At 42.9% G+C, this 14513-nt stretch overlaps 1 protein-coding gene across 6 annotated transcripts in view; it reads left to right on the top strand.

The window, feature by feature from the left end:
* The window catches only part of AMBRA1 (autophagy and beclin 1 regulator 1), a 168835-nt gene that overhangs the window by 124647 nt on the left and 29675 nt on the right, over positions 1-14513 (top strand). For all 6 annotated transcript variants that reach the window (XM_073604293.1, XM_073604291.1, XM_073604294.1 and 3 more), the window contains 3 exons: positions 2562-2672; positions 2782-2970; positions 5159-5313. In XM_073604293.1, the coding sequence (XP_073460394.1) occupies positions 2562-2672; positions 2782-2970; positions 5159-5313 (455 nt within the window). The remainder of the gene's footprint in view (positions 1-2561; positions 2673-2781; positions 2971-5158; positions 5314-14513) is intronic.

Raw genomic sequence — 14513 nt, 5'->3', positions numbered from 1 at the left:
AGGGCTTCGGAATGATGGGCTGGCTGAGACATGTTCCACTGACCCCTCTGTCTCCCTGTCTGTTCCCTTTCAGAGTTTTCAGGGCATGAAAGTCCTGAGTAAGCTGCAAGGGGTCTTTTTATCTCATGACTTGGCTTCTGACATAAGTGTAGCAGAAAGTAACCCATATAACCCTTTCAGGCACTTCATTTTCTTGAACCTGTTTTTCGGGCTTGTAGTATAAGCATATTTGAAGGCAAAATAAAAACAAAACATATTTAGTATATCTCTGGGATGCATGCAGTTTTCTGCAGTGGTTTATCCCTCGAAACACACTGCAAGTACAGAAAAATAACTTGCCAGAAATATAGTGTTCTCCTACATTCATCTTTAACATGACAACACATTTCTGAACTCCTATGCACGTGGTGTCAGCCCTGCCCACCTAATTTCTGATCCATTACAAAAAACATAGACCATTCCTCATCTCATCTCTCTCTCCTTGTGCACAGGCAGAGAGCGCAAGAAGTTATCAGTTCAAAAGGTTTCTGTCAAAATCAGGTACAAACAAGGCCAAGGATAAATCCAAGGGAAAAAGCAAGCTTAACTTACCAACCAACCTGCAGACAACCAGATAACCTGTCTAATGGCCTGTACACACGATCCGAATATTGGGCGAAAACGGTCGTCCGAGGAAGAATCGTATGATTTTCTTATTGTGTGTACACTACTTTCGACATCCGATCACGACAGTTCATCCGATATTATTCGATCGCACATGCACGAAAATCTTCCTCGTATAATTCCAGATCGTACGATTTTCGTTTAGTCGTCGTCTGAAAAAACATTACAACACATGACATCACTTCCGATTTTTTTTTTTTTTTCCTGTCGTACAAGAATTTTTTTGTTTTTTCTCCCCCTATTCATACTTGGGTGGATGCAGCATCCGACCGATGCTGTATCTGTCCCCCGCTGCCTCTGCACTCAGAATTGAGCCACCAAACATAGTCGATGGCTCGGTTCTCTCACCTCCCTGAGCGGAGAGCTGCTGCCTGTCAGTCGGCATCTCTCCTGCTCTTCTCCTCCACACTCGTTGGAGCACTGAGCTGTGGAGGGGTGGGGAGCGGCTGTCTCAGTGGCTCGCTGAGAGGCTGAGACTGCCATCAGTCCAGGCAGCTGGCGGATCCAGACGTCCTAAGTCGGGATAACGCGCTGATAGCAGTGATGTCAGCAGTGAGCGGACTTCAGACCATTCTCCGCTGAAAACTGGTCACAGGAGTACAAAACGAATTGCACTCCTGTGACCCATAGGAGAAGCCCAGCCTAAAAAACTCAGGCTGGACTTTCCTTTTAAGTATGCTTGAAAGCTGAGAGTTTGCAACTTAAATTAGTTTTAAGGCAGAGGTTTTTGTACCTTACATAACTTTCTGTGTGCTGCTCTCCCCACAGCCCTCCCGCACCCTTTTACTTGAGCCTGATTTTGATCCAGTCCTGTGCATCACTGCTCTCGCTCTCTCTACTCCCTGGCTCAAATGCAGCAGCGGGAGCCATTGGTCAGTCTGCAGTCAGTCAGCAAGGAGGGGGCGGGGCTGAGCCGCACTCTGTGTGTCAATGGACACACAGACAGTGGCTTGGGAGCGAGTATGCACGAGTGCCCACCCCCTAGCAAACACTCGGAGGATCCAGGGCTGTTGGCGGCGGACACGAGAAGAGGAGGTTTGGGTCTGCTCTGTGCAAAACCACTGCAGCAAGCAGGTAAGTATACCAGGTTGTTGTTTAAAAAAAAAATAAAAAATCCCTTTACAATCACTTAAACATAGGGACTAAAGGCTAGCCATACATGCATACATTTAATGGAACTTTCCCTGCCCTTACCACCCCCTGCCATTGTATTCAGACAGCCGCAGTTCCCACAACAGCGACTGCATCTGATAGGAAGCCATCGCTTGTGCAACCAACAATTTTTCACCTGGCTCTTTCACTTTCTTTTCAAATTAAGTTTGTCAAGCTGGGTTGGGCAACAGGGCTACCCACGACTTGAATTTCATCCAATTCTGAAGGAGTTTGGCGGTAGTTCGCGCTGTGTATAGCTAGGATTAAAACCTTTTAGTCATAGATTAAGTCAGGCCTTCATGCATGATGCAAACCTTTTTTCTTTTGCACACTTTTTAACCAAAGTGATCCCTCTTTCAGGTCTGATGTAAAGATTCTATTTAAAGTTAATGTAAAACCAATCACCAAAATCTAATGTAAGCTTTAGGATGTTATGATTTCAAAAGTCATTTTCAATCATTTTAGAGATGCAGTTTTCGTGAAAATACCAGGTAAATCTCTGACAAATTATAATGCAGCGCAGTTCACCTGCCTCCCTGGTTCTGTCCTAACTAGAATCACAAATTTCCGGGTTTTGTGGGGTAAACTCTACTACCCTGGATTACCAGTTCAGATATCATGGCACCTGGGGAGCCAAAAAGAAACAAAATCAGTTCTATTGCAGGGTTTTTAACTTTACATTTATACAAAAGTAAAATAAAGCTGCTGGCATATCTCATTGAAGTGATGATGTGCTTTTTCGGTAGGTGCTGTGATTGGAGATGGACAGTCTGCTGTGGCCAGTAATATTGCAAACACAACCTACAGATTGCAGTGGTGGGACTTCACAAAATATGATTTACCAGAGATCAGTAATGGTAAGTGGCTCTTGCAATGACTGTTGGCTTTTTTTATTATTATTTTCCTATGTTATTGCCTCTATTGCTACTGTAGAATGATATAATTGCTTTTTGCCTCTTTCTGCAGCTACAGCTAACGTACTTGTTCAGAACTGTAAGATCTATAACGATGCCAGTTGTGACATCTCTGCTGATGGGCAGCTACTTGCAGCCTTCATCCCAAGCAGCCAGCGAGGATTCCCAGACGAAGGCATATTAGCTGTCTATTCCTTGGCTCCGCACAACTTGGGCGAAATCCTCTTCACTAAGCGTTTTGGTAAGATGTCATCTGGAACCTGACATATCTTTTTGTACTCTGATCATAGTATGTAAGAGTGGTGAAATATCACATCAGCATCCAGATTCCTACTCTCGTTTTGCTATATTGCACTACATTACTCTCTTCAAACTGACTGCTGAAGCCCAAAGAAGCAGACTTTTCTGGCACACGTGATCCAAGGTTTCCAATACAGTTGGGACCTCTTCACCCTTTTGATTAGAGACCGCATGGATGGAACAGAAAAGGATGTGTCCATTTTTGCTGATGACACAAACCTTTGCAGACTTATAGTGACTAAGTTCCTCTACTTTATGAAGAGTTACAACCATTGCTTTATAAGCATATGTGTCTTCAATGGGGAGACTTTCCCTCACCTCCTGTCTCCATGGCAGTGGTCACTGGGACATAAGGTGAAAGGAAATCCCCTTGTTGACATTATCAAATAGTAAAAAAAATCCCCCAAATAGGTGGGGCACCTACCCACATAACTCTCAAAGGAAGGCTTTCCTCTAACTTTGGATAGATTTCCTGCCGTGTCATCAGTAAATAAAATGAATGAAATGTCTCCAGAAGGATGTATCTGACTCCATTCCACACATGTATCTCCAATGCTAATCTTGAAAAAGGGCGCACAGCCAATGGTTTTATTGTCCAAACATCTGATAGAGAAATTTAGCACTCTTTAGGCAATTTTCATTGACTCTAAGGCTGGGTACACATGGGTCGAATATCAGCCAGTTCCACAGGAACCAGCCAACATTCGGTCAGTGTTTACAGCTGTCTTTCCAACAAAAGCCAATCTAACGACCAGCTTTTGTTGGAAGTACATGCTGGAAAACCAGCATCCGATCAGCACTCGCAGCTGATCAGTGTGTTCTGGTGGGAGTGGGGGACAGTCCGCTTGTTAGATCAGAGGCACAGCACGGAAGATCATCGCACTAACATTGCTTGTGTTGGCACGGTGGTCTGTCAATTTTTTTTGTTCAACCCACTGAGTGGAACAAAAAAAAAACTTTACATGTGTACCAGGCTTAAAGTGGTAGTAAACTTACAGCAGTAAAATCTGTCTGTATATGCAGTATAAAGCATGCATGTTATACTCGTTGTGGAACTGCGAGAGGCAGCCCCATCGAAAGCAAGCGAGGAGGCTGCTGGCGCCTGCAGCTAATTGCACCCACTCGCGTGTGATCTATCATGCAGCAATCGCATGCTAGTGATCAGCCCTAGGCACAAACTGTCTGGGTAAAGGGTAGATCACTCACGTAATTTCTTCATGAGAGGTTACATGCAAGTGGGCACAACTAGCTGTGGCAGCCTCCCATTGCTTCCAATGGGGCTTCCTTTCGCAGCTAATTGCTGGTACCCCTACTGGGGTTCTCGCATATAACCGCAGGCAGGGTGCATTTGCAAGTGTAAGTGCACACTAATCGGTGCTACCTGATATTTGAAGGGCATGCAAGTCCTCTTTAACAAAGGTTATTACCTTGATGCATGTCCTTGAAATGTTGGTTTGCCAAACACTAGTAAATTGAAGTTGTGTAAGGCCCCTTTCACATGGGCGGACCAATCAGACCATCCATTCCCTTCTATGGAGAGGCAACACATGTTCGTTGACGTCCTGTCCGCTAAAAAATAGTCCTATGGGGGATCTGTTCCCCATCCGTCTGGTGGATCAGATGGCGGTCCATACAGTCCGTTTACATTCGACAGTCTATACAGGAAAGTGGGTTGTGTCTGTTTCTGCTCCGCATAAGCGGAGCAGACACAGACCTGTCATCCGTCTGCTCAGCGGGGATTGGCATAAAGATTTTCTCCGCTGAGCAAGCGGACCTGCTGGCAGAGTGTGCCAGGATGAAAGGGGCCTTTGAAGTGCTGGCATTCTTTTTACCTGATCTCTCCGGAAGAGAGACAGGCAGCAAAGAAGAAAATCTGATTAAAAGTCTAACTTCATTACTATATCCAAACAAGGGAAAATGTTACTGGCTGGAGTTCCACTTCACATAACTTTCTGCCATTTGCTAGCTGTATAGGTGTCTTCTAATGCGCTTTTTTTTTTTTTTAGATACCACCCATTGACATCAATGATGCACATAACATTGCTTGGATACACAGGAATAACTGTTCTGCATAAAAACAAATGTACTTGGGTGTTAGATGTTTGACTGACTACATCATCTCTGTGCAGGTCCCAATGCCATCTCTGTAAGTTTGTCTCCGATGGGCCGGTACGTTATGGTTGGCCTTGCCTCACGCAGAATCCTGCTGCATCCTTCCACAGAACACATGGTGGCTCAGGTCTTCCGGCTGCAAAAACCACACGGAGGAGAGACGTCTATGAGGGTAAGTTCTTGTGTTTCTCATCATTTTCTTTATTGAATATGTCATAGCTGTGTTTATTATTAATGAGCAACCATAGATGGCACGTAAAATAAAACTGAACTGTTAGAGGAACATGGAGGCCGCCTTAACTGACCTGTTCTGAAAATGCTGTCATGCTGGCGCTCTGGTTTTAATCCTTGTGAGTCCTGGACTTGTATTATACAGATCATTCGGAGGGTATTGAAACCAGAGACAGCCAGTCAACTGACATTTGCAGACACTGTAAGAATGTTTATCTCTCCAAAAACAGGAGTAATAAAAAAACTCAGAGAGGAAAAAAGGGCATAGAAAATGCAATCGCAGTATAGTAGCATAAAAAATGAGATAAATTAATTTTTAGGAGAAAATAGGTAAGAATGAAATAACTTGTATCTGGTGAGGCTGCGGGAGACCACAGGGAGTGGTGTAGACACATTACACGTGAAGAATGCATCTAATGGTCAGCAAATAGCAGCACCCTTTTTATTCCTCTTACGATAGGTTTGCTTTAATAAGGGAAAATGGCTATATTGCCTATGTAATAAACTTCCCCCTTATAAATGAAGCCTAGGTTATGTATGTTGCTGCCCTCTCCTTCCAGATAAAATACTAGATGCCTGGCTGTCATGCTGATCCAATAGATTCAGTACTTGAATCTATAAGTGATGAAGCCAGAGACAGCAGTTGGCAAGGAGAAGGCCATCAAGGGTACACCTTCTATTCCTATCATGACCAATCTCATTTATTCTGGACTTTATACAACCTCATGCAGCCAAAAAAAGCAGGCTTCTTAGAGTGCTGCTGAGTGATCCAACAGCTTCACGTGGCACCAATAAGACCAGTCACGTCTGATATATGTCCATTTAGTCCATTTGATGAAAGTTTTTTTTTAACATTTTTTTAAACATGAATTATTTGCAGGAGACAAACAGATCAAACTGCCGCACACGATCACAGCCCAAATACAGGATCAATAGACACGACTTCAGCCCGGCTCCATCCATGCCATGTGACCAACGCGTTTCGTCTCGCTCACAGAGCGTAGTCTTGGAGGTGGGAATCTGGTGTAGAGATAGGTGCTTATGCATCATAAGCCACTGATAAAACCAATAAGAAGCCAGTGAAGAAAGATCAGCCAGCTGGAGCCTATTAGGATGTAAAAATATTCATGTCATTAATGAATAAAATGTTTAGGTTAAAATACTGCTTCAGGTCAGCACATATGCTGTACACAAAAAGAGGACTCGTCATAATGCAAGAGACAAAATAAATGAAAAACGATAAACAAAATAGAATAGCCTTAGCGATCGGTAGAAAATGTGAATGCAAAAAAAGTGAAAAGATACTTAGTGGCTGTAAACCCCAGACATAAAATATGAACAAAGGATATCCCTCTATAATGTGTACTTGTCTCATTTAAAAGCACTAAGCTTCATTTCTGTCTGCTGTTTTGTTCTGCTGCTAATCAGCATAACTCACTTCTGACAAGTTTTCCTAGCACCAAGAACAAATTGGTGATGGGGGAGGGGGGGCTCCAGCTGATTGACAGCCTCAGCTCTGTTACTTTATGCTGTGGGGGTGGGGAGAGTAGTGTGCCTTCCCTCTAATCGGCTCTCAGAGCTCTCCTCACTGAGCTCTGCAGAGTGTAATTCCAGCTCTCCGCCCCCTTTTTTTCTAACGGCTCAGACAGGTTTGAAATATTATGGACTTTGAACAGATGCAGAGAAGACTGCAGACAATCAGGTACAACTTATGTAGGAGGATTTGTTTCAGCTTCATCAGTCACTTCACTGGATATATAAGCGTTTACATCCACTTAAGTTAAAAAAAAAAAAAAAAAAAAACAGGTACTGTATGTTGCTTTTCATTCCTCTTACATGACAATTCTCTATTAGTTGTTCAGAATGGGGAATTAAAGATGAATTCCAGGTATGGATATTTTATACAGTTAATTTTGGTCCTATGTATGTACCATACCTGGCTGAACGTTTTTTAAGCAGAGTTCCAGCAGCAAAAAAATTTTTTTTTTTTAAATTCAGCAGCTACAAGTACTGTAGGACACTTGCCTGTCCAGGGAGCCCGCGATGTCGGCCCCCCCGAGGCCAATTTGTCCACCGGTTCGGGTGCAGGCGCCGCCATTCCAACAAAGGGAAACCGGCAGTGGAGCCTTCAGGCTTCACAGCCGGTTTCCTACTGCGCATGCGTGAGTCGCATGACGCTTTGTAAATGGCCAGCTCGTCTTCTGGGACACACAGGTCCCAGAAGGCAGCGGGCGAGAAGGAGGGCTCGCCGCAGTAGAGGATGTGATGTACTGCGCTGGCTTAGGATGGAAGTACACTTAGTACTTCTAAAAAGCTAGGAAAGAAAAAAAATTGATTTCCAAAAACGAGGGGTGGTCTTTAGTTCAAGACCATCTTGTAAAAGTGGGTGGAACTCTGCTTTAAGTCTGCATCTCTACATTTGGGAGTTTCATCACCTCTATTTGTACTGGTGACCAGAATTACCAGAAGCGGTCCAAAATTTTAGAGTTGTCCTCAGAACAAGAGGTGAGCGGAAATCTTCCAATGAGGACACTTGTCTAGCAGGGGAGTTGTCCTCATATTGTGAGATTTCCACTAACTTCCTGTTGCATCTCTACAGCAGTAAGTGATGGGAAATTTCCTTAATGGTACATAGTCGGCAAAAACACTTTTCTACCATAAAATTTTTTTGGCTATAAATACATTTTAATACTTTTTTAAAATCAGTACTTTTAGTGTTGTTCTGTGTTACCATCACTGGATCTGATTCCAGCTGTGTCGTTTTTCTAGCGCAGGTTGAAAATGAAAGCTCGGTTTGATTTTATGTAATGTACTCTGAATTTCGTTTTTTTTTTTTCTGTAGCTGATGATCATCAAGCACTTCACACACTCTCGATCACCACTTTCAGCCTGTTCATACTGCCTAGATTTAAATACACGGTCTTCGCGCCCTGCTGCCTGTTAGCGAATGTGAAATTCCCCAAAGCCCATTAGCTTGTGTATAACCGTGATGTTTTCAGACCTCCGCTGAGATGCCAGAAATAAATTGGCATGCAGGCGGGTAGTCCAGTAACTCAGCACACACAGGCTGGCTGTGCTTCTATAGGAATCTGAACACATGCCAAGCCTCCCTCGCTCTTCTAATTTCAGTGAATCCATTTCCTTACTTTGACTCGTCCCTGACACCAAGGCCTCAGCAACCCCTCTCCCTCCTCCTCGCAGCTGCCAAGTTTTGAGCTTGCAGCAGAGTCGAAGGCCCGACTTCTCAGCAGACCTAAAAAAAAAAAGGGGCAGCAGTATTCCCAGGCGTTTGTCAGCGGCCATCATGTAGCCCCTCTTCCTGGAGTCCTCAGAAAAAAATGACTGGTGCCACAAGCCACCCACCAAATAGCACTTATTATTATTGCCTGTGCCAGTCTCTATTGCTCCCATGATGTTTTTTGTAGGTGTTTGATGTTGATCTCGCTTAGAAATGGTAGATAAAAAAAAAAAATATATAAAATGTGTGTTCCAGAGGTTGCTGCACTTAAAAATTGTTGCTTTATTCCATCAAATCTTTGGAAAAAGAACAATCATCTGTTCAGACAAAGATTACGTTTTCGGGCTGATTTGTTTGCGCCCTTCCTTAGATCAGTCAGAACACATCTGTTCTGACTCACATGTGTATTCTGACCGATCTAAGGAAGGGCGCAAACAAATCAGCCCGAAACGTAATCTTTGTCTGAACAGATGATTGTAACGATTTTGTCTGGAATGATTCTACCTACTTATTCCATCATATCTTTTTCCAAAGATTTGATGGAATAAAGCAACAATTTTTAAGTGCAGCAACCTCTGGAACTTTATTCTTGTATATACATGGTCAGTGGGAGGACTTTGCTGGCACTAGATTAAAAGCTGTGTGCGGTCCTACTCTACACTTCAAAAAGGAAAAAAAAAAAATATATATATATATATATATATATATATATATATATATATATATATATATATATATATATATATATATATATATATATATATATATATTTATTTATTTATTTATTTATTTATGTGCTGGTAGATTTACAATCTACCGCAGATTAGGTAAATTGTGTGTTAGGAAGGTTAAAAGTTCGCCTCTTCCAGCTTGGCTGACGACGTGTGTGCTTCCGTGCTGACCGGTGGGTGTCGCTGTTACCACTGGTCAGTGTTGGAAAGGCAACGTGTCGAAGTGTATAGATGTTCCTCTGTCTCGGAGACAAGCTCGGTGGAGGTGGTCCTCCGAGTTGCATTCTGGGAAGGGGGTATTTATGGGACAGACGCCATGTTCTAAGGTCGTTTTGCAGCCCCCTGCTGGCCCTCCTGGCCAACAGGTATGCGTTAAGGAGCTACCTCGTGGTCCTCCGATCAGGAGGCCCACGATGCTGCGGCGCAGGGGTGGGTCAAGAGGCTTGTCTGGGGCCTACCACCGCGGCCGAGGAATGGTCCTGAGCTGTTGGTCCTGTGTGACAAAGCTGGACAGCCGAGGAGATCCCAGGGGAGGACCCGTCTTGGAGAGATCACGCAGCGTGCTGGTCTATAGAGGGGCCTGGTGACTCTGTTACAGGACGTATCCAAAAGAAGTAATTATACAGCATAGTGTCGCCGGTTCGGCTTAAAGGTTCAGGCACTGTGACTGACCACTGCAGAAGATCTGATGCATCCTGTGGCAGAGGATCGTGCAGATTTACCCCTCCAAATAAGTCTGTGGCAGAGACTTTAGATTCGTGCTGCGTACTGGCTGCTAGACCGGTGAGAGAGGCCTATCCAGACGAGCAAAGAGTGTGTCCCACAAGGGGAATGCATTCCACATAATTATCTGAATTCTACCGGGACATTTGTCGCTAAGATCTTGTAAGAAGATATTTGAGTTTCTCCTGAAGGTTTCCTTTTCAGTCTTTCCTGCTACTTCCTAAAGTTTGACTGCTTAATAAAGCATTGAAAACGTACTCCAGTGTTGGTGTGTGTGTCGTCCAGCAGTAAACTCAACGGAACCCCTAGACCCGGTGACGGTGAAACCAAGGGAAGCAAAGTGAAGGTAACAGACACACACATATATAACATACATACACACACTCCTTTAATACCAGTAAGTTGCGAGGTGGGGCCTCCATGGATTGGACTTTTTTCCCAGCACGTCCCACCGAGGCACAATTTGATTGAGGCGGCCAAGTCGACAATTAAACTCATTGTGTTCCTCAAACTATTCTTGAATTCATCAGACCAGACAACCTTCTTCTATTGCTCCATGATCTAGTTCTGATACTTACCCCATTGTAGGCTAGTTTGCCTGTGGACACAGGTTAGTATGGACACCCAACCAGTCTGGAACTATCCTTCCCCATACACAACCAATTGCTGTGTGTTCTGTCCACTTTCTGTTGGAACCAGCATTAACTCTTTCAGTAATTTGAGCTACAGTAGCTCTTCTATTGACACAGACTGCTCGAGTCAGCCTTCGCTCTGTGCATGCACCAGTGAGCTTAGCGGTTCATGACCCTTTTGCTGGTTCTATGATTTTCCTTCCTTGGACCACTTTTGGTAGATCTGACCACTGCAGACCAGAAACGTCCCACAAGAGCTGCAGTTTTGGAGATGCTCTGACCCCCTCGTTTAGTCATTACAATTTGGCTCTTGTCAGAGTCACTCAGATCCTTACACTTGCCTGTATTTTATATTTTCAACACCTCAACATATCCCACCCACCTTCAGATGCCATTGTAAGAAGATAGGCAATATTTTTTTTACCTTAGGGCCTTTTTGCACTGATGCGCTCTTGATGCCCTTTTGTGCAGATTAGGGCCCTTTCACACCGATGCACTTTTGATGCGTTCCTTTTGACTTACAATGAAAGATGCCTTTTTGGTACTCTTTTGAAAACTGCAACAAACAGGTACCTTCCATTGTAAGTCAATGGAGCATGCAGCACTTTTTAAAGAGCAGCGCACCTGCAGTGTGAACAGTTACATAGGCGTTAATGGGGAACAGTTTTCATGCACTTTTGTCGCCCTGGAAAAGCGTTGCAAAAGCGCATCCGTTTGAAATGGGCCTTACCTGACAGTGGTCGTCATGTTATGCCTGATCAGTGTATATATACAGAACTGCTACATGTTTGCTTTAACCATAACCTATAAACTTTATTTTAACAAAAGACCGGCTCCTAACTGAAAAGAAGGATATTTTTACAGGCAAAAGCTGCAACAATAAGTGTAGAGAAATATCGGAGGAAGATTAAAAGAGGCAAATGAGAAAGGTGAAAACTGAAGTACATTTATCACTGAAAACCGACTGTAGGATGACTTTACACTTTTTATATTAATAGTCATGTTTATAGCCATTTGCTGGTCAGTACATTAGTAAACCCAGAATCTGACAAGTGCATTTGTTCTTGCAAAGATAAATTTGCCAAAAATGCTTTTACTCTTCATAAGTACTTCTCATGCACGCAGAACTGCTTTCTCCATTGTAGAATATTAATCTGCAATATTTTTCTTGGTGAAAGCTTCAGCTTGTCAATGTTTCTGGTGCAGATCCTTTAGGTCCTTGCTTTTTAGGCTTAATGGTCACTTAATATTGAAGGGTAGAATGAGTGGCAGCTGACCCGACAGGTAATTAAGCTGAACCTCCACTGTTAAGGATCCAACTAGATAGTCATGGTCGGCAGGTCAGTGCTCTAATTACAAGGAGCCGTTTGCAACCTGACACTGGCACCATGGCAACCGCACCCGCTGGGGAATGTTGGGGTGAGCTGGAGGTGCTATATGAGGGTGCGGAGCTCAGAAGCAATTGAGGCTGCAGGGCACAGGTGCAGGATTATGAGAGCGACGCTCGTGGCACCATCAGGAAGGAGGTTTTTAAGGCAACGCTGCAGGCCGTGATGGAGGGCTTTGCAAATGACATTTGCAGAGAGGAGAGGACGCGGGCTGGATGGTGGCTGGGGTTTAGGGAATATACAGTAGCACAGGCGGTGCCACTGATTATCTCTTCTAAAGTTCCAATCTTGTTAATTCTGTATAAAACAGTGTCATGCGATTAGAAGCAGCTTCCTCAGTAATTATGACACATGCGGCCTCCGCACAGGGGTTGAATGGATAAGCCTTTATCGCCAACATGAGCCTGAAAGCTCTCTGGGGATCGAATGTACGCGAGGAAAGAGCGGAGGTTAGACGCTGAAAGCAGGCACAGACTCTGGATCTTAATGACCAGTTTAGAAAACTTAAACAAACACAAAGTACTAAGGAGAGCTTAATAGCTCAAAGAACGCCAGTGGATACGCTATCCTTATGTAAAATGATCTAGTAATATTCTATAGGTTTCTTCCTAATAACAGACAAGGTGCACAGAGGGCTAGCCCATACAATCTCCAAGCGTTTGATACCACTGAACAGACATACATTTAATGTATGGGTAAACCTGTGGAAATTTAGAATTGTTCTTTCTAGGTAAGGCCACTTCTGAAAATGTCAGGTCAGATCTGTGCAAGCAAATGTCAAAAGCGAGCGCTCATCTGCCATGATATTTATAGTGTCTCATGGAGGACGGCCGCACCACTTGTGTTATAAAATGGCTACATGCTTTTTAAGATATAAAGGACCATCACTAAATATAACCAGTTACCACTGTTCTTTGTAATAGGATTACAAGCTTTTCTATACCCTACACCCTTGCATACTTTCTGTGCTTAATACTTTATCATTCAAATTAACAGCATAGTTCCTCTCATCTATGGCATGCCATTGAGACATAATGTGTGTGTGTGTGTGTGTGTGTGTGTGTGTGTATGTATATATATGTATATATATATACACATACACACACACACACACACGTGTGTATATATGTGTGTGTGTATATATATATATATATATATATATATATATATATATATATATATATATATATATATATATATATATATATATATATATATATATATATATATACACATACACACATTTTATTTATATATATTTAAAAAAAAAAACTCCACTTTTATTTGAAAAAAAAAACATTCTCCTCTGGGTGATCTATGTACATTGCAAGGGTTTTAACAAACTTTGTTTGCAGATTCCTACCTATTCTGTTCCTTGTGTGTTTATGGAAAGGTAATCTAGTGGGAGTGGTTTCTTGATTATCAACCCGCTGCTGCACCTGCAGGGCTCTAATAAGGAAAATTGCAGGGTCTGCATCCCTTTTTAGATGTGATTTCTTATTGGAAGTATCTCGCCAAAAATGACATTTTTGTTGCAGGGGATGCCAAAAATCTGACTTGAATCTTAGTGCAGACTTCTGGGGAAATCTGTAAATCTGTGAGCCAATCACACAAGTAGGAAATTGTTTTTGGGGGGCGTTCTGTACCCATTCTGTGTACAGAACACCTCTAGGTAGCCATATTACATTGCATTGCATTTTACAGAACTGCAGATTGAAAAGGAAAGGTTATTTTTAATAACATTCAATTACAATATGACGTAAGTTGCAATTGTGTAATTTATTTTTATTTGCTTTTTTTTTCCCCACGAAAGTGGAGTTACCCTTTTAGGTATTTCTCTGCAGTACATGCACATTTCCATGTGTTATCATTTGAACCACTTACTGACTGCCTAGCTGGGAATGTACAACATTGCTTTGACTTTAAATACCAGAATTATGGCTGGAGCTACAGCTGATCACGGAAACAGATGCCAGTTATCATTTTAATTTATTTTTTTTTTCCTGCACACTGTTAGCATGAAGGGGAAAAAAAAAAAACCTCTGTTAGAGGAATTAGAGGGACATTGGTCCCCTTATCGCCCACGTGTGCTGCTAATCAGTGCCATCTATCGGCGCCCATCAGTGCCACCTCTCAGTGCAGCCTCATCAGCGCACATCAGTGAAGGAGAAAAATCTGTTTGCAAAATGTTATAACAAAATATGAAAAATGTTTTGTTCCACAATTTTCGGTCTTTTTTGCTTTGTTTAGCAAAAAATAAAAACCCAGTGGTGATTAAATGCTTCCAGAAGAAAGCTCTATTTGTGTGAAAAAAAACTTCATATGGGTACAGTGTTGCATGACCGTGCAATTGTCATTCAACGTGCGACAGCTCTTAAAGCTGAAAATTGGCCTGGGCAGGAAGGGGGTAGAAGGTGCCCAGTAAGCAA

The sequence above is a fragment of the Aquarana catesbeiana genome, linkage group LG11, assembly GCF_042186555.1.
Source record: "Aquarana catesbeiana isolate 2022-GZ linkage group LG11, ASM4218655v1, whole genome shotgun sequence".
Taxonomy (NCBI): domain Eukaryota; kingdom Metazoa; phylum Chordata; class Amphibia; order Anura; family Ranidae; genus Aquarana; species Aquarana catesbeiana.
Note: the sequence above shows the minus strand (reverse complement) of the source record. Positions and strands in the feature narration are given on the sequence as shown.